At 41.4% G+C, this 25,673-nt stretch overlaps 2 protein-coding genes across 2 annotated transcripts in view; both read right to left on the reverse strand.

Annotated features, from left to right (window-relative positions):
* Nucleotides 1–1,590: 1,590 nt before the first annotated feature.
* Nucleotides 1,591–25,673, reverse strand: part of LOC118580784 (ovostatin homolog) — a 42,884-nt gene continuing 18,801 nt past the window's right edge. The window contains exons 17-35 of the mRNA XM_036182743.1: nucleotides 24,777–24,924; nucleotides 22,804–22,906; nucleotides 22,105–22,333; nucleotides 20,969–21,098; nucleotides 18,122–18,240; nucleotides 17,418–17,469; nucleotides 16,317–16,400; nucleotides 15,185–15,361; nucleotides 13,579–13,660; nucleotides 12,800–12,956; nucleotides 9,988–10,062; nucleotides 8,145–8,310; nucleotides 7,224–7,435; nucleotides 5,952–6,161; nucleotides 4,743–4,867; nucleotides 4,051–4,141; nucleotides 3,661–3,729; nucleotides 2,288–2,387; nucleotides 1,591–1,643 (exon numbers count right to left, since the gene is read on the reverse strand). Coding sequence (XP_036038636.1) covers nucleotides 1,591–1,643; nucleotides 2,288–2,387; nucleotides 3,661–3,729; nucleotides 4,051–4,141; nucleotides 4,743–4,867; nucleotides 5,952–6,161; nucleotides 7,224–7,435; nucleotides 8,145–8,310; nucleotides 9,988–10,062; nucleotides 12,800–12,956; nucleotides 13,579–13,660; nucleotides 15,185–15,361; nucleotides 16,317–16,400; nucleotides 17,418–17,469; nucleotides 18,122–18,240; nucleotides 20,969–21,098; nucleotides 22,105–22,333; nucleotides 22,804–22,906; nucleotides 24,777–24,924 — 2,382 coding nt within the window. The remainder of the gene's footprint in view (nucleotides 1,644–2,287; nucleotides 2,388–3,660; nucleotides 3,730–4,050; nucleotides 4,142–4,742; nucleotides 4,868–5,951; nucleotides 6,162–7,223; nucleotides 7,436–8,144; nucleotides 8,311–9,987; nucleotides 10,063–12,799; nucleotides 12,957–13,578; nucleotides 13,661–15,184; nucleotides 15,362–16,316; nucleotides 16,401–17,417; nucleotides 17,470–18,121; nucleotides 18,241–20,968; nucleotides 21,099–22,104; nucleotides 22,334–22,803; nucleotides 22,907–24,776; nucleotides 24,925–25,673) is intronic.
* LOC118580785 (mitochondrial pyruvate carrier-like protein) lies at nucleotides 18,642–18,995 on the reverse strand. The gene has a single exon (XM_036182744.1). It carries the CDS (start codon nucleotides 18,993–18,995, stop codon nucleotides 18,642–18,644), a length of 354 nt encoding a protein of 117 aa, XP_036038637.1.

A 25,673-nucleotide genomic window follows, 5' to 3' on the forward strand; every position in this document is an offset into this window, starting at 1 on the left:
ATCTCTTACACAGTTGGGGGCAAGTGCTCACTGTGATGCCAGTCAATGTGCATACTGGTTAAATGTGTGTAGGCACTGTGACCATAATACCCTGAGCAGAGGAACTACATGCAGAAGCACATCTAATCACCTAAATATATTTTCAAATTTTGTTGTATCCTGGCAGTCTAGGACAGTCATTCTCAACCTGTGGGTCATGGCCCCCTGGAGGGTGTCAAACCACCCTTTCACAGGGGTGGCCCAAGCCTAGCAGAAAACACAGATATTAGCCGGGCATGGTGGTGCATGCCGTTAGTCACAGCTCTTGGGAGGCAGAGGCAAGTGGATCTCTGAGTTTGAGGCTAGCCTGGTGTACAGAGTGAGTTCCAGGACAGCCAGGGCTACACAGAGAAACCCTGTCTCGAAAAACAACAAACAAACAAAAAGGGAATCTTTAAAAAAAATAAGTAAACACTGACATTTACATTACAATTGATGACAGTAGCAAACTATTATGCTATAAAGTAGCAACAAAAAATTATTTTATGGTTGGGGGTCACCACAGCATGGGGAACTGTATTAAAGGGTCGCAGCACTGGGAAGGTTGAGAACTTGGGCTCTAGGAGATCTTGGTTCCAAATTCTTTAACTGCACAACTGCAGACCTTGGTAGCTTTTTCTTGTCTGTAAAGAATCTTAGTGAATCCAGAAGCCCATGTTAAAGTTGATACAGAAACTTTCCATTTCTAGCATTTTCTCCAGCTTCTTCCCACCTTTGTGACCTCAACTGAAATCCATTACCACAGCCGGAACACTAAGTCAGACCAAGAGCAGACATACAGTATTGCTTCCCTGGTACAAGTGTTGTGCTTGAAGCTGTACAACAGTTTTTAAAATGGCAAAATGCCCTTCAGTTAGCCTCTCAGTCCTGTACTCAATAAATCGCTTAATTCGGGACTCTGCTTCCCACCTGCCCCAGCTTCTGATCGTTCTTAATCATGTTTTATTGTGTGTGTTTCTGTATCGAGCTGACAGAGTCCTTTTTAACTTTAGCTGAATCTCTCCACCTCCACTTCTTCCTAGTACTCTCCCTCTTTGGGTTTTGGAGGAGTCTATTTCTGTATAGTTTAGGTGCCCAAACTTGAGTTTAAAGTTGAAAAGAAAAAATGAAGCAGATTATTCAGCGGCACTCACAAAGCCCTCAGATTTCCACAATGAAAAGTAGGAAGAACAGAAAACAATGGCCCCCAACTTGAAATGATGTCATTTAATGGGAAGAAAGGAACTGAGGCTGTCAGGAAGTCACTGTGATTGAAGGCTCTTCAGGATGTGAGGTGCTTGGTCATGTCTCTTTTCAGGATGGTGAGCAGGAGAATAGTTTATTCAAAGAAATAGTTTCCTACCTGGAATTTAAAACAGTTTTAACAATAAATACACAAATGTATATGTCTCCATCTATAAATATAACATGCATGCTGATATATAAGTATGTGTACATATATATTTATGACCTGTCAAATTATTAATAAAAATGAGAGACTTTAAGAAGTATATGCATGGCTGTGAAGGCTTCAATACAATATCCTTACTTTTCTCTATGCTCTGCTTTGTCTTATTGGGATTCTGAAATGTTATCGATGCTGTAAGAATCAAGGGCATATTCATCTGAAAAATAAGAAGAGCATTTGTCTTTATCAAATCTCCAACTGTGTGTAACTAGACTGTGGCAGGCCATACAAAGACATTAAATCATATCTTTCCAATAATTTTTCAAGAGAAGTAATCCCTCATGCATTTTACCAATCCTTAAATATTCTACTAAGGTAAGTCCTGTGACAGAATCCATTAAGTTAGTTAGGACAGAGTGTGTTATCTACTCCTTGACAGATTTTTCCGAGCTGACCTTCCAGGGGATGTATCATGGTCTCCACAACACACTAAGTGTTTTGAAACATAATCCATTATATTTTTTCCATCAAGGTTTTCACTTCCATTCTTAAGTCAAAACCAGAGAAGCTTCATGCAATAGCCTTTGATCTAGTAATGACAACAGAGAAAGGCTTGGAAGGTTACGACGTTTCTATTCCAAGTGAAGGGTGGGTGAGTCTCCACAATCCATCAGAGATGCCAAGTGTTAGGATACCTTGGGAACTGGCACAGTCAGAATCCACATCATGGAATTAAAAAAAAATGTTACACAACAGAAAACCATCACCTGTTTACTTTTTGAAGACAGACAGTGATGATTTGGGGGAATGCAGCGGCTTAGCGCTACAGATCTGTCCGACAGCTGTGACGTGGTTGCTTACCTTCCTCATAACTGTGGACCGTGACTGGGGCTGGCTGGATGTTGGACACAATGTTGGTTTGCTCGACAGAGAAGGTGAAGCTGGTTGGTGCCCTGGGAACCTATAAAGACATGAATGATAAGCAAGTCCTAGGAGGTCTGAAAAAAGAAAGTCACCAAGAAACTTACCCCACAAGCTCATGACCTACCTAATTAAAACCCGAAAGTCCATCACTATCTTATAGAATAACAAAATAGCGAGTCAGCTGATGTTAAATCATGTCAACATTTAAGTCACACTGTCTAGCTGAACATGTTAGAGAATTGTCAGTTTGTGTGAGTAGGAACGACGTGTGCATAGAAGGAAGGCTCTAAAATTCACATCATGGTTTGGAGTTCCTCACCGCCCCCAGATAAAAATAGAATTACTGTACGATTCAGAAAGCCTATTTGTGAGGATGCATCCAAGATAAATTAGATTATTATCTTGAAAAGGTACTGCCATGCTCACTTCAACACTGGTCACAATCGCCAAGGTACAGAAATAACCTGAAATAACCCGTGTCTGTCTATCAACAGATTGGTGGATATAGAAACTGTGGTATGTGTACAACAGAAAATTATTTGGCATGTTAGAAGAAGAACACCTTTCACTATTGACAATGGAAGTCTGTTAGGGCAGGGAGAGTCAGTTTTTTTTAGGGGTGTGGTCTCTGGTAGGTTGACCATGGTACAATGTGCATGTTCCATACCAGTGTGCATATGAGTAGCACTAATTAGACCCATGGATTATTAAAAAAAGACATGAAGCTTGGAGTGTGTGTGTGTGTGTGTGTGTGTGTGTGTGTGTGTGTGTGTGTGTGTAAGGTTCCTGGGAGGAGGTGTGGGGAATAAAGAGTGACTATAATAAAAATATGTTGTATATGTGTATGGAACTCAGTAAGAATGAATTTTAAAGTATACTAAAAAAGGTAATTATATGAAGAGAGGGTTGTTTGCTTGTTTATAATAATCTGAAATTCATATATATATCAAAATGTTACAGTATACATTTTAAATAATAAAAAAAATCATGTTATCTTTCATTGGAGTTCAAGCTGTGGAAGAATTAATTATTTTTCTCTGTAAATGATGACATTACATTCTGTAAGGAATGAAGATGCCTCTAAATATGAGAATTATCTAGTCAGGCAACCATGAAATAACTAGTTAATACAAAGGATATGATTAGTGAGACAAAACATTGACTATATTCAATGTCTCATTAAAACAATAAGCTCTTTCACATACCTGTATGATAAATAGAAGTTTTCAAACACCCTTCAGAAGACAAAGCCATGAAATAAAACTCAGAAAGACAACATGAAAGAAAAAAACTATTGTTGCTGAGCTTACATTTTTCAAGTAGAGAAGAACGTGGCCTTTCTTTATGTCTGTCTTCGTTACTTGGCCGTTGTGTTTAAGCTTTGAAGAGATTGACAGGAAGGGATGAGGATCAGGCATTGGAATACCCAAGAGTCCCCCTTTAGAAATGAACACTGTGCCTTCTATTTAGGGAAATGTCCTTTTGTACCTCAGTGTTTCTGTGAATATATGAGGGAACTGAGTAGAGAAATATATGATGAACCATGAACATAATGACTGTGCATTACTGCAGAATAAGAATATAGTTCCTCCTTTTCCAGTACAGACAAAAGACACATGTGAAATCTGAAGACGTATGCTTGGATGAAGGATTCCACTATTTTTTTCTCTGTGCTAATAAACAAGGCCACTCTTATTTACCTCCTGGATGGATGAGAGGACAGGAGTAAACCCAGAGAACATCTTCACATCCACAAGGACCATATCGGAGCTTTCATGAGTTCCCGTATACCTGAAACAAAAATGCAAACACATTTCTACATGGACTTAGAGACATGAGCTCTCTCAGTGAGGGTGGCAGGCAGACAGATGCACCAATAAGCTTGGTGTCTGGAGAGCTGGCAAAGGCTGGAAGGGAAGGAGCTGGAAAACTTCATTCCCCAATGTCAAAGAATAATCGCAGTTGCATCACAGTGGACAAGATGGCAAGTGTATGACCTGACATTAGTTGGTACAGATGATGAAGTCTGTGGACGCAAAGTTTCCTCAATCTCTTGAAGTCAGAATTTACAGACAAAATTTCCGTGTTTATGTTATATAGGTTCCTGTCAGCTTTAGACTTGCCCAACACTAGAGGAGATCTTCCACACTGTTGACCTGTTAGCAAGGCAACAGCTCCCAGGTTATAGCTGAGGAGTATAAACCACACATGCATAGATGGACCTTGCTGAAGATCTGCTACTGAACCAGGAGTGAAGTAACTATGGTGTAGAATATCACCCGTCAACACATGACTCACCATCATTCAGATTTGTTTTTCTTCAGTCCTACTTGAAGTAATTCTTTGATGTAATTCTCTAACCTAGCAGTGGATATCAAAATGTTATACTTACATGAGGGTCACTGTGAGGTCAAACTTAGTCTGGAATACATCCGAAGAGTTGCTATGCCCCATTTTCAAGGAAAGGGAAAATCCTGATGCCTTCTTAGGAAGAGGCACATTGTACCTGAGGATGGCCTGGAAAGGATAACATCTTACAAATCATCTGTAGTAAGAACTGAAGGACCTGTTGAATATCTAACTCCATTACTAATATGCTTTACATCGTTATCATCAGGGAGCCAGGATAAATTAAATGTAGTTTTTATGAGACACAGCATGATGATGTGATTTGATGAGGATGGAATACTTCCTACCAGCAGTATTCCTCAAGAAACTTCTGTTAGCCAGCTGTGCTTATACAAAACTGTATAAGAACGAATTTAATTAATAAAAATGTTTAATTTGCATATCTGTGCTTATGTGAATGTATATGTATATGGTGAGAGAGAGGAAGGGAGAGGGGAGGGAGGGAGGGAGAGAGAGGGAGGGAGGGAGGGAGAGAGAGAGAGAGAGAGAGAGAGAGAGAGAGAGAGAGAGAGAGAGAGACTAGAAAGAGGATTGTGAAATGGTTTAATTTGTATACCTGTGCTTATGTGAGTATATATGTTTATGGAGAGAGAGGGAGGAGAGAGGGAGAGAGAGAGGGAGGGAGAGAGAGAGACTAGAAAGAGGATCATGAATTGGAGAGAAGAGCTCTTGTTTGGGAGGGGATAATGGAGTACATATGACATAAAAGAGAAGAAAGACAAATAAGAACAAAATGTGCACGAACATGCTATCATGAAACCTATTACTCTGCATGCCAGCTTTATTATTTTTTAAAGACTTACTTTATTTCATGTGTGTGGGTGTTTTGCCTGCATCTATGCACCACTTATGTGCAGTGCCCGAGGAGGCCAGCAGAGGGCATCAGATCTCCTGGAACTGGAGTTGTAAGGGCTGAGAATCGAACTCAGTGTTCTCTACAGGAGTAGCCAGTACTCTTAATCACTGAATCATCTCTCTAGTCCCTCTGTGTGTTAACTTTAAAATGAATAAAAATGTGAATAACTTCTATATAACATAGCCTGTATTTTCTGCTATTGATTAGAAAAATGTGAGGGAAGTAGAGATAATTACGGGAAGAGTCAAAATGACAAACCACTTCACATGTAACTGAACAATGATCTGAATTCTTATAGGCAAGCTCAATTCTCCCTCGGAGGAGGGCCCCAATTACCTGGATAAATGTACAGCCTTCTCCTTCTACATCCACCATGTACTGTCCGTGCCCTTTGGATAATTTTGAGCGCTGTACCAGAAGGCGGTTATCATTGTTGACAGTGAAAACCTCCTCAGATTCTTCAGTGCTCAAGGTGACAGTGTTTTGTGAGTTAGAGCCAGTTAACTTCATGTATTGGGTTAGGGCCAGAAGGCACACTGTGGTGTCCTGCACGGAACAGTGGTGCAAGGTCAGTCATGGTTGACCATGGACTTTCAGTCAGTTCCTACAAACATTCCTGAAGCTGGAGATAGGTCAAGAAATGATGTCCTGAACAATAGAGGATGTTTACATGTGTGAGTTGCTGCCAATTCATTTTCTTTAGCAAATCTTAATTTGATTTTAGTTTTCTAAAGATAAATAACCATCCCCACTGCTGAAAATCATGTCATGTGTAGTCAGAAAGTGAAGGTGTGGTACAATATGATGACTAAAAGAGGGACAATAGTCAGAAGAGCACTTTGGAGATTCTCCAGCCTGCCATCTCATGGGGACGCAGCCTTAGAGAAGAGAGAAGGGAAACTCGTTCAATGAACCTGCAACTCCCCTGGCTTTCAATTTTTCCTGTTAGGGAAGGAATCATCCACTGCTTCATGACCATTCATTTTCTTGTTTCCTGTGCCCTCTGTTTTCTTTTTTCTGATGTGGGGACCACAGAAGCAAGGAGAGATCTTTATTCCTAACTGACATGTGGTTTGGCCATTGTATCATCAGATATCAACTATACCAAGACTCTTCTTACACAGAAAATCTCTTCTAGACTTACATTCCACTGTGCAGTGGAGAGACAGACAGCCTGAATTCCTTAAAGGGAGGATCTCATGTATCATTTAAAATAGAATCTCCTTGAAAGAGTGTCTGAAACACAATGAGGAGCCCATGACTAAACAAAACAGGAATCAGAATATCAAATGTGGAGACTGGAGAGATGGCTCAGAAGTTAAGAGCACTGCTGTTTTTTGCAGAGGACCTAGGTTTGATTCCCAGAACCCACATGATGGCTCACAACCATCTGTAACTCCAGGTCAAGTTAATCTAACAGGCATGTATGTGGTGCACACACATGCATAGAGAATATTCATACACATAAAGCAAAATAACTAAAGAAACTTTTACAAAGAATATCATACATTCTTCATCCCAGAATCTACGTTTTCATGACCATTATTGTTGTCATCTACAGTGGCATCTTCCGCATTAAACACATTCACTTTGTATCAGGCTAATCACCTGTATGGCAGAGAAGCCTCCATGGGAGTTCATCCTCTGGGCGAGCCACTGAACAATCTTACTAGCATAATCAAGGTCCTGAGTGACCTGAGAGATGACAGCCAATAGCACATAGCATGTCTTCTGTGTCTCACCAGAAAGTGCCGAAGGAATGAACGATGGGGAGCCTTCTGTTTCATGTTTCTCTTCTTTCTCCCAAGATATCATATTATCTGAGAAAATGGAGAAATGGATCTCTATAAAAAGAATTTTCACCGTCCTTAAAACAAGTTCCTATAAGTTACCCATTTAAAGGGGACAGGTTCTAGTCTCTGGATTCTTGTTGTAGCCTGAATTTTAAACTCATATACTGGAGTCTTGACCTCATAATGTGACTGGATTTTGGGATAGGATCTTTAAAGAGATAAAGTTAAAAGGCGTTTTCTAAGGTGCTGCACGGTCCAGTTTGATGGTGATTATGAGAAGAGGAAATATGGACATAGAAAAGGGTGCTAAGGTTGTACACATACAGAGGAAACACTACACTTCCTGCTATTTGGATCTTAGACTTTTACCCTCTAAGAGAGAAAAAGCATTCTGAGGTTTAAATTAGCCAGTCTGTGTTATTTTTCCATAAAGACCCTGGGAATAAGTATGGTGACTCCCTAGGGTCATAAGTGGTTTCAGAAGTAATTACTATTGTCTGCAGCATGCTTAATTTCCTTTACTTCATCTGTTTGAGAAAAAAATTGGTGGAAAAGAGAAAGAGAGAAATTAAATATCTGATACTCTTGGAAGACGTGGGTGCTGCTGATGCGCTCTGTAGGAGAAGCAGAAGCTCCTTGGTGGTGGTGGGGGGCTGATCTGAGCCCTCAGTGAGAGCTGGGCTTTTGTTGTCAGTAGTTTCTCCCTGCAGAGCCACATGGAATAAGACTTACTTACTTATCTTTGTAGCAGATTGATCCAGGCTCTGGAGTAAGGATTTCACTTGCTGCTCTTTTCCAGCCAGTGCAAACATGTAAGCCAGAATAGCTTGTGTGTCACTGTTGGTGACACCATTTGAAAATGCCTCCTCCAGGCAATAGAGACCATTGCGGAGGGCAGGAAACTGGTGGGAGGAAGAGAGGCTTGTCAGTGACACCTGAACATTTCATGAGTTTGCTGAATACTTAAGCTAACTCCTGCTTATAATGCAGTTTGCAATGTACATAATATATCTCCGAAGCACATTTTACATACAAACCTATCATATATATTCTCATACTCTATTTTTACTTACAAAACTATCATGTATTCATATGATCTATCTTTATTAAGCATCAGAAAAATAAATTTGGTCTATTGTTAGTATGGGGGAAACAAAATTTAAGGAGTAAAGTGAGTTTTGATATTAGATCAGCAATGTTTTACTTATAATATAAACTTCTTGTCTCAAAACATACAATTGTATGTGTGTGGATGTGTGTGTGTGTATCTGTGTTGTGTATGTGTCATGGTGGTCAAAGGATAGATTTGGGTGCCAACCTGAAGCCCACCAATTACCTCATTTGAGACAATGTCTCTGGCTGGGGCTCATGAATTATATTAGCTTTACTTGGCTAGAGAGTCCCAAGGATCTCCTCCATTCTCTGTCTCCTCAGGAATAGGATTACAGACATGTGCCACCATGTTAACCTGCATTTGTATACAGATTCTAGGAACAGAGCTCAGGTCTTCCTCTGCCGAGGACAATTTTAAGAGCCATGCCATATTGCCTGCCTGAGTTAAGTTTCTGTTGTCCAGTATTGAGCCACTAACCAGAAACTTTTGACATGCCTGGACAAGTCTTGAGTTATTAGAAAATAACTTAACATTTCCTTATCTTTCTGCTACAGTGACCATTAGTAACAATGTTTTGTGGTTAGGTTGCTTGGTTGGGTTGCTTGGCAACTCAACAGTCCCCTGATCTTTTCCCAAAGAAAGTTTCCTGGTCTGCTTACTATAAAACCCATCTGAGAAAAATAAACTTTTGCAGCTTGATCAGAATACTGTCTTGCTGTCAATTCTTTGTGTCTCTTGTCCCTTTCATTTGCCATTCCCTTTCTAGGGTCTCTGCTGAAGATCCGGCTGGTCGGGACATTCCTCATGCATGTGGGGCAAGTTCTTTACTGAGTGATCTCCCCAGATCGCACACAGTTCTTTTAGACCTAAAATGTTTTACTTTCATGCTTTAAATAGAGGTTTGCATTTCAAGATACACTAACAACCTGAAAAAACACATAGTATCTCTTTTAAGAACAGATTTTGTAAATGGATAGTCTGTGGATTGAAACCATATTGAAAATGCTTCTGTGACTTGAAAACAGACTTCTAGACCATGGATTTACTGAGGGCAGACATTATTTTTCATTGATAGTTGCCTTTATTTTTGATTCTGGATCTTGCTGTATAGGCTAGACTGGCCTCAAACATTGTGATCCTTTTGCCCACTGAACACTGGTGTGTGCCATCATGCCTGCCACAGCAGAGGTTCATAATCTGAAGTCCATGGCTGCAGTTCAGGGAACATATAAATACCAGAGATATTATGAAAAAGTATTTTTTTCATGACTTTATCCCACCTGGGGGAAACATCAATCCTATCAGTACACCAAAAGAATTTTGAATATCATCAGTTTAAAGGATGTAATGGATTAAATATTGTCTTGGTGTCTTATACTGTTTACAAATTTCAGGTCATTCTGAATCCAGGTTCTATCTAAGGTTTATTCAGCTAAGTGAAGCCAGGGATGATGGGAATTCATACACTGGAATCGAATCCAACTTCAAGGAAGGCCCCGACGACATATGCAGTGAGCACAACATCCTCTTCATCACTGCCCTGAAAACATAGGAACAGTGAGCCATATTAGGATAGCAGAACACAAAAGAACAGTTGTTTCTGAATTGAGACTAACTAGGAAAAAATGCTTGAACAAACATTGTTATTCACAAAAACACTAACACATAGTTTTTAAGTTAGATAAATCGGCCGGGCGGTGGTGGTACACGCCTGTAATCCCAGCACTTGGGAGGCAGAGTCAGGTGGATCTTTGTGAGTTCGAGGCAGCCTGGTCTACAAAGCGAGTTCCAGGACAGGCTCCAAAGCTACAGAGAATCCCTGTCTCGAAAAAAAAACAAAAAAAAACAAAAAAAACCAAACAAACAAATAAACAAAAAAAACAAGTTAGATAAATCATAGTCATGCTGAGTAAGGTTCCATTAACACTCAATGGTGTAATTAAATAAAACATAAGAATTTTAAACATGTGAATTTTGCATTAGTATATGGTATTATGTGGCCTGGTGTTTGGCCTGAATTCTGAGCAGCTCACGTGGCTCTTTTGGTATTAATTTGAAGAAAGCAAAAAACCCATTTAGCTGATGTGGTTGGACAGAAAGGAGATGAAAGACTTCGTGGAAACCCGTGCCAAAGTGGCAGTTACAGCAGCATCTTCCTGGGCGCTACTGCTGTGATTAGCACCATGACTGCTGTGATTAGCACCATGACTGCTGTGATTTGCATGTAATTGGCCTCCATAAGCTCATAGGGGACGGTAGTGTTAGGTGGCTTTGTTGGAGGAAGTGTGTCACTGTGGGGGTGGGCTTTGAGGTCTCCTATGTTCAAGCTATGATCAGTGTAGACAGTTCACTTCCTATTGCCTGTGGATCAAGATACAGAACTCTCAGCTCTTTCTCCAGCACCATGTCTGCTTGCACACTGCCTGCCATGATGATAATGGACTGAACCTCTGAAACTGTAATGGAATATTTTCCTTTAACAAAAGTTGCCATGTTCAAGGTGTCTCTTCACAGCAATAGGAACTCTAAGACAAGACAATGACCAAGAGCAGCTTGGGGAGGAAAGGGCTTATTTTACCTCACAGACTGTAGTCCCAGAAGTTAGGGCAGAAACTCCAGGCTGAAGCAAAGGCCATGGAGGAATGCTGCTCACTGGCTTATTGCCCCAACCTTGCCCAGCCTGCCCTGAGGTGGCATCAGTCACAAAGGTCTGGGCTCTCCCACATCAATCACTAGTTAAGAAAATGCACCACAGACTTGCCCACAGGCCAGTCTGGTGGAGACATGTTCTCAGTTGAGGTTCCTTCTTCCGAAATGACTCTAGCTTGTGTCAAGTTGGTATAAAACTAGCCAGTACAGGTTATTAGGACTCATATATGAGTATAGTGCAAATTAGAAAAGAATTAAAAATGCATGGATTGCACACTGATCGTGCATCAAAATCCCTGGAGAAGACTAGCATTAAACAAACCATGACTATGGTGTTTGGTTGTTGCAGTTTGGTTGGTTTTTGTTTTGGCCGTGTTGTTTTTTTAGACAGAGTCTTGCTATGTAGCCTTGGCTGGCCAGGAACTCCCTACCAGATAAGGCTGACCTCAATCTCATAGAGTTCTGCCTGCCTCTGCCTCTTCAGTGCTAGTATTTAAGGTGTGGGCCGCCATGCCTCATTTTTATTTTTTTGAGACAGACTCTCAGGTAGTCTACTTGTTAGTTGAGGATAACCTTGAACTTCTGCCCCTCCTGTCTCTCCTAATTCTCATATGCTGCGATTACAGGGATGTGCCACCAAATCTGGTATATGCCTGGTGAGAACTGTGTGGAACTAGGGCTTCATACACATTGCAAGCATTTGTGAACAAAGTTCCCAGAAGGAAGTCACACCTGCCACTGAACATTCTACAAGGATCATTAACTGATTCAACCATCAGTGGTCGTGGGGAGGTTGGAATGTTCCAGAACCCTGTTCAGCTTTCTTTGACCTCTTAAGTAGCCATTCCTTGCGCACCTGTCTAACATCCTGTGACTGACAGATAAAAACTGTTTGGAATACACTAACAAATCCATAGCTTCCACCAACAAACAGCTAAGAGTGTCATCAGATAGCATCTGAGTCCTGGGGTCACTGAGTTCCCCCTGCTTTGCTGTGGCTGCCTAGTCAGTGTTCCCACCAATGTATTTGAAAAGTTCTCTGAGTTATGACTTCCTTCATTCTGTTACTTCAAAACTAAATCAAATTGTTACAGAGTTGGAAGATGGAAGTTTGAGTAACGTCAATCTATGTTCCTGGACCATGGTCACTCATGCTTGGCTTCAGAATAAATTCTCTCTTATTCTCTTTGAGGTGAGAGCTGTGTTTTTGTGTTGACATACTCTTCTACCCTGAGACCGGGATTTAAACCTTAGGACTAAGGCACAGAAAGGAATTCCTCACACACTCAAGACTTCTTCCTGTCTGACTCCAAATTCCCAGAAGCTTTCTCAGTTGATTCCTGTTTTTCCTCCTCTTCCTGGTTTAATGATTGCAGAAGCCTGGCTCTGTAGAAAGACTAAAGGCTGAAGAAGGCAAACAAAAGACTCAGGTAGGGTTGTGTCTAGGCTCTGGTTAAACACTCATGAAGCAGGACTGATGCTCATGGAGAGGATGCAGGGGACCTGTGACTAGAGCATACTCAAAAGGCATGACATTCACAAGGATGAAGCACCCTAGATGAGGGAGGGCAATGGAGGCAGATGCCACAGACAAACAGGCAAGGAACAACTCATTTTCAGTCCCTTACCTCCCCAGCATTGTCAACAGGCTTGTCATCCCTTCTAAAGCATCCATTGGTTCTCTGCTTGCTTGAAAGCCAGATTAAGGTCTGTTTGGGGACCGACTCTTCAATGAAAATATATTCCTTCATTCTCTCAAATGTCTTGAAAGTAAGGGCACTAAGCCTGTAATGGGGATCATCAAAGCAAAAGTTAGGGGGAAAGATGATGTCAACTGCTCAGCAGGTTTATTGGTGTTGTTCTCTTTGGGTAACGCATTCATACAACTTGTCCAATGCCGACAGTTACTAGTCTTGATTGACAGTAGCCCTTTTATTGGGGTCAGTAAAATATGATGGAGAGCAAATCTGTAGAAATTTGAGCAGGTGGATTTTAGCTACCCAGAGTTCTGGCTGTATAGTCCATTTGATACACATACCCAGAAACAGGACTTGTATGATCTATAACCCATTGCTAAGGGGCCTTCTAGCTTCCTTTCCTGGCATCTAAATGAGACTGAGAGGCACAGAGTAAGATGTGACACTTTCCATGGAGCTGATGAGCTGTGACATCACAGAGAGCCATCACTAAATGATCATACAGCTGAGCAAGTTGCATGAGACTATGGGGATACTGTTGCATCAGAATGGAAATAATACATTTTTGAGTTTTGTTTTAGTCTCTGTAAATCCACTTTGAAACTCACTTGGCTGGAAATCTCCCACTGAGCACTAGCTGCTCTCACCTTCTTGCAAGTCATGCTTAGAAAAAACCCTATACTATTGAAAACGAAGTTTTTCTCTCTTACCATATGCTTCCTTTCTGATTGCTCTGGCAAAACATGCTGTATGAACCATCATAGTTTTTGAAAGACAAGTGCTTCTGGTAACCTAAAACACAACACAGGAGGAAGCTGATCATTAGCCTAAGAGAGAAGGGAAAGAATGATGTAGACTGGGTGAATGGGTGTAAGCCTGGGATGTGCTGTTGTGATCACTTCAACTTTGCTTCCTGAAACTTCAGGCTGTCTACCTCTGTGTAGACAGAGAATGCCTTATTTAAAAGCTGGCTCAGCACTGGCCAGGCAGTGGTGGCGCATGCCTGTAATCCCAGCACTCGGGAGGCAGAGGCAGGCGGATCTCTGTGAGTTCGAAGCCAACCTGGTTGACAAAGCGAGTTCCAGGACAGCCTCCAAAGCTACAGAGAAACCCTGTCTCGGAAAAAAAAAATAATAATAATAAAAGCTGGCTTAGCACTGTGCTTACCAATCAGTACCTTTCCCTTAAGATTATTTTACTTCACTCAGTTTTACCTTCCTAAGAAGAAAAGCCAAATTGCATTGGGACCTGTCCTCAACATCACATTTTTATGTTGCTTGTATATTGTCTTTGAACATTCATATCCAGTCACCTCCCTGCACTGGAACACAGCCAAGCAAGCAGGTCTAGGAGCTGACAAATGAATCATTTTCAGCTGCTATTCCCAGCCCAAACAAGTAAGATATTATGCTCACTATGACAAATGAGTTCATTGATGCTAACTCCATTACCACCAAGGTCCAGGGAGCATCTTGGAGGAGGAGGACAGAAAGAATGCAAGAGCCGTAGGATGGGTAGGAGTGCTGCATCTTCAGAGCATGATGCAGCTATTACAACTGTGAGCCCACATCAGCTGTGGTTACCTGTACAAGAGCTACGTCAGATCAAGCCAGTCCTGGCATAGATGGGGTAGATGATCTCCAGACTCACTTCTATACTAAGGAGCTACTGGCAGTGAGTAGTTGCTGCAGGTGGAAGACTCATTCTTTATTGAGGGTGTGGCCACTGGTAGGTGTCTCCTGTTCCAGGGGAGGGCGCTATGCCCATGCACACATGGGCTGTGCTAACTGGACTTGGGTTATATTTTAAAAAAAAAAAGGACATGAAGATGAGAGGCAGCATGTTGAGGAGGGTGAGGTGAGAGCTGAAGGGGAGATATAGGGATGGATATGACCGTATTTTGTTGTATGCATGTATGAATAAAGAACATCTAAATTAAGATGACTTCACAATTTGAAACAACAGTTCTGTATCATAAGGTTAAATGATGGACACAGATATTATTTATTTTCACAACAGCGTTTTTCTGTGTTACAGTTCTGGTTGTCCTGGAACTCACTCTATAGAGCAGGCTGACCTTGAACTCACAGCGATCCATCTGCCTCTGCCTCCCGAGTACTGGAATTAAAGGCGTGTGCCACCACTGCCCAGTGGACACAGATTTTAAAGTTAAAAAGGAGCATACAGCTAGGACCCAGAGTACCTAAAAGGTTCCCTTTTGTCTCATCAGGGGACCAAAGAGTATGGATGACCATGTTTGACATCAGTTGCAATTGATTTCATCTCTGTTGGCAGAAACTCCTTATCCCTGCTCACCATTAGTTAAGAGCAGTAGAGCCTTGGATTTGACTTCTTCTGTCAGCTGTTGGGTAGCGCTCAGGTAGTCGAGTATGTAAGTGTCAGATGCTAGTTGAGCAATGTTCTGCTCGCCACACCCATAGGACATATGGAGAAGGCTGTCTAGATTCTGCATTGCAACTCCGAGAATGTCTCCTAAAGACAGAAAAGGAGAGTCATAACGCTCACGCTAATGCTGAGCTGCTTCCTCAGCATTATAACCTGTGGTTATTATTGCATGGTGGGGCATAAAACATTTAAAGTTGGCTCTAAAAAGTATAAGCAGGAGGCTGGAGAGGTGGCTCAGTGGTTAAGAGCCCATGCTGCTCTGGAAGCAGGCCTGAATTCAGTTTCCAGCACCCCTATCAGGTGGCTCACATCTGGGTCTAACTTCACTTCCAGGGGAAGCAATGCCTCTAGCCTTGTTGGGCATTGCACTTATATGAACATACTGCCCCCTATACACATAATTTAAAATAAAATAAACAAAACCGTAAACAAGTCCAAGTTTCCTAGAGGGAATCTAAGGCAGGTGGTTCTTAAGTGTGGAATTAGAGAGTCTTTGAGTATGAAATGTTCCTGAAAATTTCATCCCACAGCAAGGTGGATGCTTGGGAAGTGTGCTCCTTACTGGCTTGCTTCTACTCTGTGGTTTTAGATATTGACCTAATGAAAAATAAACTGTAACCCATCCCTCTACTATAGGATTGGAAGTTGATGATAGACGAATAACTTTACTTTAGGAAACATACCTTTTTGTTTTTGTTTTTGTTTTTGTTTTTGTTTTTAAATCCCAGAAAATCCCCAGTATCACAAAATATCATAATCTCCAAGAGGCTAATTTAGCATTCATATTTACAGGTCATAACAGGGTCTCCCATTGCTTGAGCATCTACTGTTACCCACCAGTGTGAGTGCCTCATGGAGATTCAGGTCTGGAAATTCCCACACCTTCAGATCCCACATGGAAACAGGCAGAAAAGGTGGTCTGAACACACTTCCTGCCCTGGTAGCTTTAGCAAATATCTCCATTAGGTTATTTTAGGACTTTTTGTAGACAACCTCAATGAAGATTTTCAAATCACCATGACACAGAATTTGATAAGCTCACCCACAACCATGACAAAGGATCTGGATGACCCTTCCACTACATCGCTTGGCAAGTCCAGAAGTATTTGCTTTGAGGCTTTGGTACCTGAAAGAAAATACCCATACAGATAATGCAAAGACTTCCCTCTACAAGTCACAGCAGCAGAGTTTTGGAACAGCTGTATTAAGAAGAAAAGGCCACTGGTTAGTTTTGCCTATTGGACAAAATGAAATTGTGAATTTGGGACAGTGAGATGGTTCAGAGGGTAATGGCATGTGCCACCAAACCTGATGATCTCAGTTCAATGCCTGGGACCCACAGGGTAGAAGGAGAGAAGGAACTCCTGCAGACTGTCCTCTGACTTTCACACCCCCAACGGCATGCAATGCACCCTCTTATACACACACACACACACACACACACACACACACACACACACACACACACACACACACACACACACACACACACACAAATAAATGCAATACAATTTTTTAAAAATAAACTGAGAAATTGAGCTAGTTTAGAATAATAATCAGAAAATGATGTATCCTTTGTCTTAGACAGTGATTTCACTTTTCTCTCAGTCCAGCACTTAACCTGTGTATAAAAAAGTGGAAGATGTGACTCATAGATCATAAAGGAATCCTCAGGCTGAGTAAACATTAAAATCATATTACCAGTAACCAGCTAAAACAATACTCAGGATGACAACAAGTCAGGTAACTGAGACTATTTCGTACCAAGAATATAAAAGCAACCACTATGTTAATGTTAATTTGAAAAATTCCGAGTTTTCCATTGATCAAGATTGTGAGACAGTCTTATGAACAAAGAAACCAAAATATACAAGTTGCAGAAAATAAGCAAAGGTAGACTAATCTTATTAGACAAATAAATAAATGTAATTCATTAATACACATTTTGTTTGCTAAAAATTATATTATCAATGAAGATAAAACCTGAAATAATGTAAAACCCCTAAGAGGAACTCAAAATGTATCCATGTGGCAAGTGGGCTTGTGGCTTGTGGCTTGTGGATTGTGCATAGGCCAAGAAAGTAAACCTGCCATACTTACAGATTTCTCTAGGACCAACTGACCGCCTGGAGAGCCCACTTACCTTTTGTGCAGATAAGGAAACTCTGGCTTGCTTCTTTTTCAATGCCTTCAGGCTGTTACAGAGTAAATAAAACCAAGAATAGAACAATAAGTTGGATCATTTTTCCATGAAGGCATGGCTGGCTCAGGGTTGCTTCTGGGAGCCATTCATTGTCCCTGTCCTTATTATGTGGAAGTCTCTGTGCGGTACCAACACCCCTTCAGGCCCTCGGCTCCCATAGGTTGTACAAAGATAACCCTGTGCCTTTGAGTGACTCTTTCAACTGCTCTATTGATGTTTATTTTCTATTGACGTGAACAGGAGCTGCTCATCAGCATAGAGCAAATGAATTTGACTCTTGAACTTTGGGATCAGTTGAAAAGAGGGGTGGGGAGGAGATCTATAGGCTGCTTCACACCAAGAAGGGAGCGCAGAAAGCATGAAGCATGTTTCAAAGGGGCTCATCATCATTGGTGAGGCTCTGGTTGGTTGGTTGGGTTGAGAGCTGTTGAGAATAGAACCCAGGGCCTTGCACAGCTAGGTGAGTATTTTCTCAGGGAAGGCCTGAGGTATTGATGGATGTATAATACTGTAATTTGTTCAAAGCAGAAGGTTTGTGTCAGAAATAACTTTGGTCAGTTAAGCATTTTCAAGAAGAATGTCCTAGTTTGTCTCTTAGACACCGTTTCCCCTCAGGAGGAACTTGGTCTTTCATATGTACATACCTCTACCAGTAAGCTTTTGACCACAGTGTCTTTCCAGGTGACATCTTGCTCCTTACTGGCATCACTTGGGCAGCCACTGCTTTGTTTGGACGTAGCCACGACGGTAATGTTCACTTTGCCTGGAAAATACTGCCAAGCATGAGATAAAGAACACTGACACTTTCTCCAATGGGAGATGCTTCAGGTCTGTCAATCTTGTCTTGAATGGGATAAACCAAACTCTACCATCACACTGAAGTTTAGATCAAACTACCCGCTTCTTCTCCTGCCTGGAGATAAGGCAATAAACATGTCTTGTTCTACTTATTTCAAGATTCCCTATAGTAAGTCACTCATTTACTCCCTTAGAACTTAGTTTTTTTTTTTTTTTTTTAATTAATCAAACTTCAGGTTTCAATTGGGGTTGCACTGTTTTAGAGTCCGAACCAACGTTTTCCTTGGTATTTTCTTTAGGAGGAATAGAGTCCAGTGCTTAAAAGTCTTGGGTTAGGCTACTCCTCCCATCCCCCAGTCATCAAGCTCATTTGGCCAAAGGTTTGCTGGCCTTGGCCCCACCAAACCAGTAGTGCTTCATGTAGCGGCAGCCCTGAATGCTCTGCGCCACCACGTTGGTGAAATGGCATGCCATCAGCAGGTAATTTCGAGGCTGGACTCGGTAGGCAAAGCGCATGAAAGCCATGGAGTACAAGACCAGCGCCGTCGTCATGCGGCCGCTGATGATGTCGGGAGGCGCCCTTGTATCCCTGAAGGCGGCCAGTGGAAGGCCCCAGTTGGCCACAGGACCCCAGAAGTGGGTGCTGGTTATGTAATCCCGGAACTCCTTGGTTTTTACATATTCTTGAGTTTTCTGCAATAGCTTTGCAATCCCTGCCATGGCGGCCCCAGACGGAGGAGTGCCAACGGCCAAGCTGCCAGCCAACAATAGAGCACCGAATGCCGACCTCACAGCTGACCCTGACGCAGCAACAGCCAGCGGCCAACTTACAAAGTTGTAAGAAAGATAACATTCTATGCACCTGTGCCAACACCTTGATATTGTGTATAAAGATGACATTGGACAATATAACATCAGATACCTGGGTGTTCTCTCCTTCCTTCCTTTCTTTTTTTAAACTTTACTTCTCTCTCTCTCTCTCTCTCTCTCTCTCTCTCTCTCTCTCTCTCTCTGTCTGTCTGTCTCTCTCTCTGTCTCTCTCTGTCTCTCTCTCTCTCTCTCCTCTCTTCCTCTCCCTCCTCTCCTCTCCTCTCCTCTCCTCTCCTCTCCCCTCCCCTCCCCTCCCATCCCTTCCTCTCTCTTTCTTTTTGAGATAGGTTCTCACCATGTAGTCCTGGCTGGTCTGGAGCTCACTCCATTGACCAAGTCTAGAACTCACAGAGATCTGCCCGCCTCTTCCTTCCTAGGCTGGGACTAAAGGCGTGGACCACCTTTCCTGGCAAATAACTAGGACTTCTAATGTTTCCCAGGATCAAAGAAAAATACCACAACACCTGGTAATATATTACTGGGGTTTCTAATGCTTTTAAAGATAAAAGAAAAACAGTAAAATATGATACAGCACAAGGATCACCAGATATAAACTGAGTGCTGGCAAGAAATCCATTGATTTTAATTTCTGTGGTATCAGTGTGTAATCAAAACTGATCTCCAGTTTCCTTGTTTATAGAAATTGGAGGATTGGGAAAGCTACTCACAAGGCTTAATATTGCCTGTGTGCTATAAACATACCCAACATATTGTTTGTCTCTTTGTTGTGGGTTCTGCTAATTTCTTTCTTTGCTTTGCACAGTTGTTGAGCACCACAAAGACACAGCAGTGAGCAGTGAATGCAGCCTTCTGTCTCACTTTCCAGAGCAAAATATTTGAAGATCTTACATAGCATAAGTGTTAAGGTTTAAGTCTAATAGAAAAATGGTCTGAGGTGAATCAACATCACAGCTGAATTAAAAAAAAATCTTATATTCTCCACTGACATAATAATACAATGAATACAAGAAAATGAATAAAAGAATTTTAATGACATAAGTTTTAAAAGTCTTCTCAGACTAAGAGTCATCTACATTTTTGTATTTCTGGTTCACTAAACTTCTCCTGTATCACCTGCAAGAGACTTCTAAAGTTATTTTCCTAAACTGCCAGGCACTAGAGCCAAATTCTCAATATTTGATCCAATGGTTGGATTTTAGTAGTTGGTGCCCTATTTAGCACATTTAGTTAAAACAACAACAACAACAACAACCCAGTGGCTCTCATAATTGATGATGGTGGCTGAGGAGAAATTTTTGTAAAAGTGGCATTTTATGTAACTGTTAGGAAAAGCAGCAAATGCCAGCATCAGGGTAGCCTTAAAGAGATATGGTCTTTATTTGGGAATATGATATGTGGATTTGATAAATCACACAAATTAGCATTTGTGCCGCATTTTAATCTTATTATACTTTTTATGTGAATGAATGGAGTTTTGTTCCACAGAGTAGTAACAGTGAGGAGCTACAGGGCTAGAGAGAGGGCTCGGTGTTTAAGAGCACTTGCTGCTCTTGCAGAAGACCTGGGTTTGTTCCCAGCACTCACATAAGGCATGCACAACCATCAAGTCCTAATGGAACATTTTGTTCCCGAGTCCCTAGGCACCCACATGTACATGGTGCACATACATACATGCAGGCACATATATACACACAGAAAATAAAAATACTTTTAAACAGAGAAATTATAAGAATTTTGAATATAGAGAAATGAATAAAGGAAATTGAAAATATGATGCTGAATAAAATCATGTTTCTTCAGAAAATCTAAGAAAAAGATAGGTTGATAAAATGTGGGTCAATCCATGAAGGACTGCTGCTTACCCAGTGTTTTTGGTGTAATGGTCCAGACATATGTTTTCCGTTTTCCAGCCTGGAGAACATCACTGCCATTGGTACTCAGGGTGTTGCTATTTGCTTCATAATCTTCAGATGCTTCTAGCTGAACAGAAATCTGAAAACAGAATAATGGCCACAAGGGTAGCACTTTAAGTTTTCTGTCTCCTTTGCCTGAAATTCTACAGTTTATCATACATGGTTTCTTCAACATCTTCAAAGAACATGACATTTTTCATTGTAAGGTTTTCTTTATTTTAACTTAGAAAATGAAAAGATACCCAAGGACTTATTCACAAGTTCACAAAATAGTAGAATGTGGATCATTCTCACTAAAATTTCAAGTCATTGTTGTGATTTAAAACAATTATTTCTGGGACTGTAGAGTTCATGCAGCAAGTGAGAGCACTTGTTGCTTTTGTTATTATTATTATTATTATTATTATTATTATTATTATTATTATTAAAGGTAGCTCTAAGCTTGCTCCAATTCAGGTTCACTTTTTTTTTTTTTTTTGGAGCTGAGGATCGAACAACCCAGGGCCTTGCACTTTCTAGGCAAGCACTTTACCACTGAGCTAAATCCCCAACCCCACTTTTTTTTTTTTTTAAAGATTTATTATTTATTATGTATACAGTATTCTATTTGCATGTATCCCTGCAGGCCAGAAGAGGGAGCCAGATCTCATTGCAGATGGTTATGAGCCACCATATGGGTGCTGGGAATTGAACTCAGGACCTCTGGAAGAACAGCCAGTGTTCTTAACCTCTGAGCCATCTCTCCAGCCCCACTTGTTGCTTTTGCAAGGACCTGGGTTCAGTTCTCAACATGCATGTGGCATCTCACAACAGCCAATAATGTTAATTCAAGGGGATCTGATGTCCTTTTCTGACCTCTGTGGGCACCAGAAATGCACACGGTGCATGTGCATACATATAGGCACAAAAATCATACTCAGAAAATTAGAAATTTAAATAATTATTTCTAAAGATTATAGAAAGAAACGACTTCCTTATAGTATGAATTTTCATTTGTTAATAGACTGTGGTGATATTTAATGAAGAAATTAGTGAATAATTTAGCCTGCTGGATTTTTGTCTCCAGATTAAAGAAGGTGTCTTACCTCTACGCATGTGGTCAGGTAGCTGAAGACAGTGACTACCACGTCACTCTGTTCATTTCGAATGACAGAAAAGGGTGAGGCGATTTCAACAAAGAAGGGCTGGGAGATCTGTAGATACGCTTTGGGTGAAATGCCAAACCCAGCATCACCATTCACACAGAAGGCGCTGGCCTCCCATTGGCTTACAGTATCAGGGACAAGGAATGAGACATTTGCTGAGCCTGAGGAACTGAAAAGACAGGCTGTGGATGACATATGTCCTCTAAGTGAGAACCCGAGCTTATGCAGGACACACACAAACATGGTGACTGAAGGTTTGGAAAATGACTTCAGGTGTTTAGGTAAGGCACTGTTACACAGCCCTAATGAAGTGTCTGTAGAACAGAACCTCAGAAATGTCATGTTTCTATAAATATCTTTTTTAAAAATTCGAAGTAGCATATATCTACCTGCATGAAGTTTATAGGAGTGAAGGTTTGGTGGAAAAGTAAAGTTTTACAGAACAAATAAGCAAACAAACCATCAAACGTGATCAGGATGCACATATGCATGACTTTAAAAAAAAAAAAAAAACCTCACTAGTTTATTGCCCAGGAATAAAAGTTAACAAATCAAAAGAAGAAAAACAGAGATAGAGGCATAGAGGGGAGAAATCTGTTTAAGAAAAACATTCAGAAGTAACGGAAAAATAAAACTCACTCCACACTGATGAGGTCCCATATCCAGGTCTTGGGGAAGTGTGTCCTGACTGTCTCTTTGATGGCCAGTTCTGCGTGGTTGATGCCATCTACAGCGTCACGAGCTAAAACAAGGGATGCAAAGAAATGTCCTATGTAGAAAGATCAAACTATGTGCTAGACTTCAGTGCCACATGCCTAATTAAGCTCTGTGTGTGTGTGTGTGTGTGTGTGTGTGTGTGTGTGTGTATGTTTGTGTGTGTGTGATGTATGACCAACAGTGGAGGTGCCAGTGGACAGGTTGATTTCCTCACTTGCTTTTCTCTCTTGACTTCTGAGGCAGGGTCTCACTGAACCTGCACCTTGAGTGTCAGCTAGACTGGCTGGTCAGTAATCCCCAAAGACTACCCATGTCTGCTCCTGAGTACTAGGGTGATAGATGTGCACTGGAGCACTAGGGTGACTGACATGTGCACTGGAGCACTAGGGTGACTGACAGATGTGCACTGGAGCACTAGGGTGACAGATGTGCACTGGAACACTAGGGTGACTGACATGTGCACTGGAACACTAGGGTGACTGACATGTGCACTGGAGCACTAGGGTGACTGACAGATGTGCACTGGAGCACTAGGGTGACAGATGTGCACTGGAACACTAGGGTGACTGACATGTGCACTGGAACACTAGGGTGACTGACATGTGCACTGGAGCATTAGGGTGACTGGCAGATGTGCACTGGAGCACTAGGGTGACTGGCAGATGTGCACTGGAGCACTAAGGTGACAGATGTGCACTGGAACACTAGGGTGACTGACATGTGCACTGGAGCACTAGGGTGACTGACATGTGCACTGGAGCACTAGGGTGACTGACATGTGCACTGGAGCGTTTATGTGGGTGGAGGGTTGAACTCAGGTCCTCATGACTGCACAGCAGGCACTTTCCCTGCTGAGCCATCTCCCAGGCCCTGGAGTTGAGCTCTTCACTAGATCAGGCCTACTGTGTCATGGCATGAGATGATACAGAAGTTTGCTCCTAGGGCTTAATACTGATAAAATCAAATAGCTGTTTTGATGATCAGATTACTGTATTTGTTTAAAAGCTACAAACAACAAATCTCATCCTACAGCCAAATCTGGATGAATTAAATCTCTGCCCCGACTCTTGGCTGACATGCCAGTACCTGCCAACTCTGCCCACTGGCATTATTTTTGTGGAAACTTTCAGTGGTATTAATAGTTCTAATTCTCTAGAACCTTTTCCTTTACAAGACTGGCCTGTAGGCTGCATATGATGCACTTAGTCAGTGTTTTTACATCAAAATAGCAGCTATAGAGCTGGGCATGTTGGTGTATGCTTGCAAACCCCAGTATTTGAGAAGTGGAGTCAGGATAATCAGAAGTTCAAGGTCATCCTTGACTACATAACAAGGTTAAGGCCAGCCTGGGCTATGTGAGACCCTTTCTCAATACAAACAAGTAAGTATTGTTGAGTATAGACACCTTGTCTAGTTGCTGCCTGCGTTATCCTGTGTAGTTGTCTTCATATCTATTTCGAGGCCAGCTGGGCTACAGAGAAAGACCATATTTTAAGAAACAAACAAACAAAAATTTAAAAGGGTAGTGAGCTGGGCAGCAGTGGTGGTACACGCCTTTAATCCCACTCAAGAGGCAGAGGCAGGTGGATGTCTGTGAGTTCAAGGCCAGCCTGGTCTACAGAGAGAGTTAGTTCCAGGACAGCCAGGGCTACACAGAGAAACCCTGTCTTAAAACAAAGGCAGAAACTATTTTCTTCTTCTATCAGAAGCTAATCATTCTTTAAGGCCAAAACTATTTCCAGCCTGTCTTGTTGAACAGTGCCCATTCTAGTTCCTGCTCCAAACTATCCTAAATCTTCTACAAGACCTGTGTTTGACATGGTTTTGTCTTACATAGACTCAATCCAAAGAATTCTACTGAATGTTACTCCAACAGGAAATTCTAGATTACCCACAGGCAGAAGCAGCCAGACCGCCTGCGCCGTACATCATCACTGGTTCTCTTGGGTTATCAAATGTCCTCAGCAAGTGCAGGTTTTTCTGGGATGAACACACTTCTGGTTTCCGGTAATGGAAATTAGTAAAGATTTTCAGACCTATGTCCTTTCAGAGAAAGAAACAAAAAATTATACATTCCTTTCCTGAGAAAACTGTGAAAGGCCTACAGTCACAGTAAACAGACAATAAATATAATATTTTTTGTGTTATCCATGATCCAGTGCCATAGAAATAAATCTCCTTAATTTGACTTATAGAAAAGTTCATAATTTGGAAGAAAATCAATAATCACTATTATTTTTATTATTATTAATGTGCTAATATTTTCATTTTTTCCCACTTATGCTTAAGGGAATACAAGAAATCAGCACCACTACTGTCTTAATTATCAGCAAACATGCATGCACACATGAACATGCATGTCTACACACAGTGCACACACAGTAAACAGCAGAATTGAGACTTGAACTAAAGCCTGTCTGACTCAGTGTTCTCTTTCTAAACCCTATGATTCTGATCATAAAGATCTTGTATGACCCCTGAGCACATGTAGCTGACAGCCTCTGTTTATGTGGAATACAGACTGTGATTTATCTTCTTGTTTTAACTATTGATGCATGAGAGGTATTGCAGTACATTGAATACCATCTCATTGCTTCTGATCTTGGGATTCCATGATTTTTGCCACATAATTTCTTTTCAGCAAACAGAAAAAGCCAACGGGATTAGCATGCCTTTTTTATGAGTACTGTGTCAGCACAGTATGGAAAGAATCTACACAGTGAGAGAGACATAGAGGGGGACCTGACCACTAAAGTTACAATAGGGATGTTCTGCAGACTCATCTGTGTGAT

Source organism: Onychomys torridus, chromosome 3, assembly GCF_903995425.1.
Source record: "Onychomys torridus chromosome 3, mOncTor1.1, whole genome shotgun sequence".
NCBI classification, from domain to species: Eukaryota; Metazoa; Chordata; class Mammalia; order Rodentia; family Cricetidae; genus Onychomys; species Onychomys torridus.

Coding starts and splice junctions, on each gene's coding strand:
- LOC118580785 (XM_036182744.1), bottom strand. CDS start 18,995: ATGGCAGGGATTGCAAAGCTATTGCAGAAAACTCAAGAATATGTAAAA.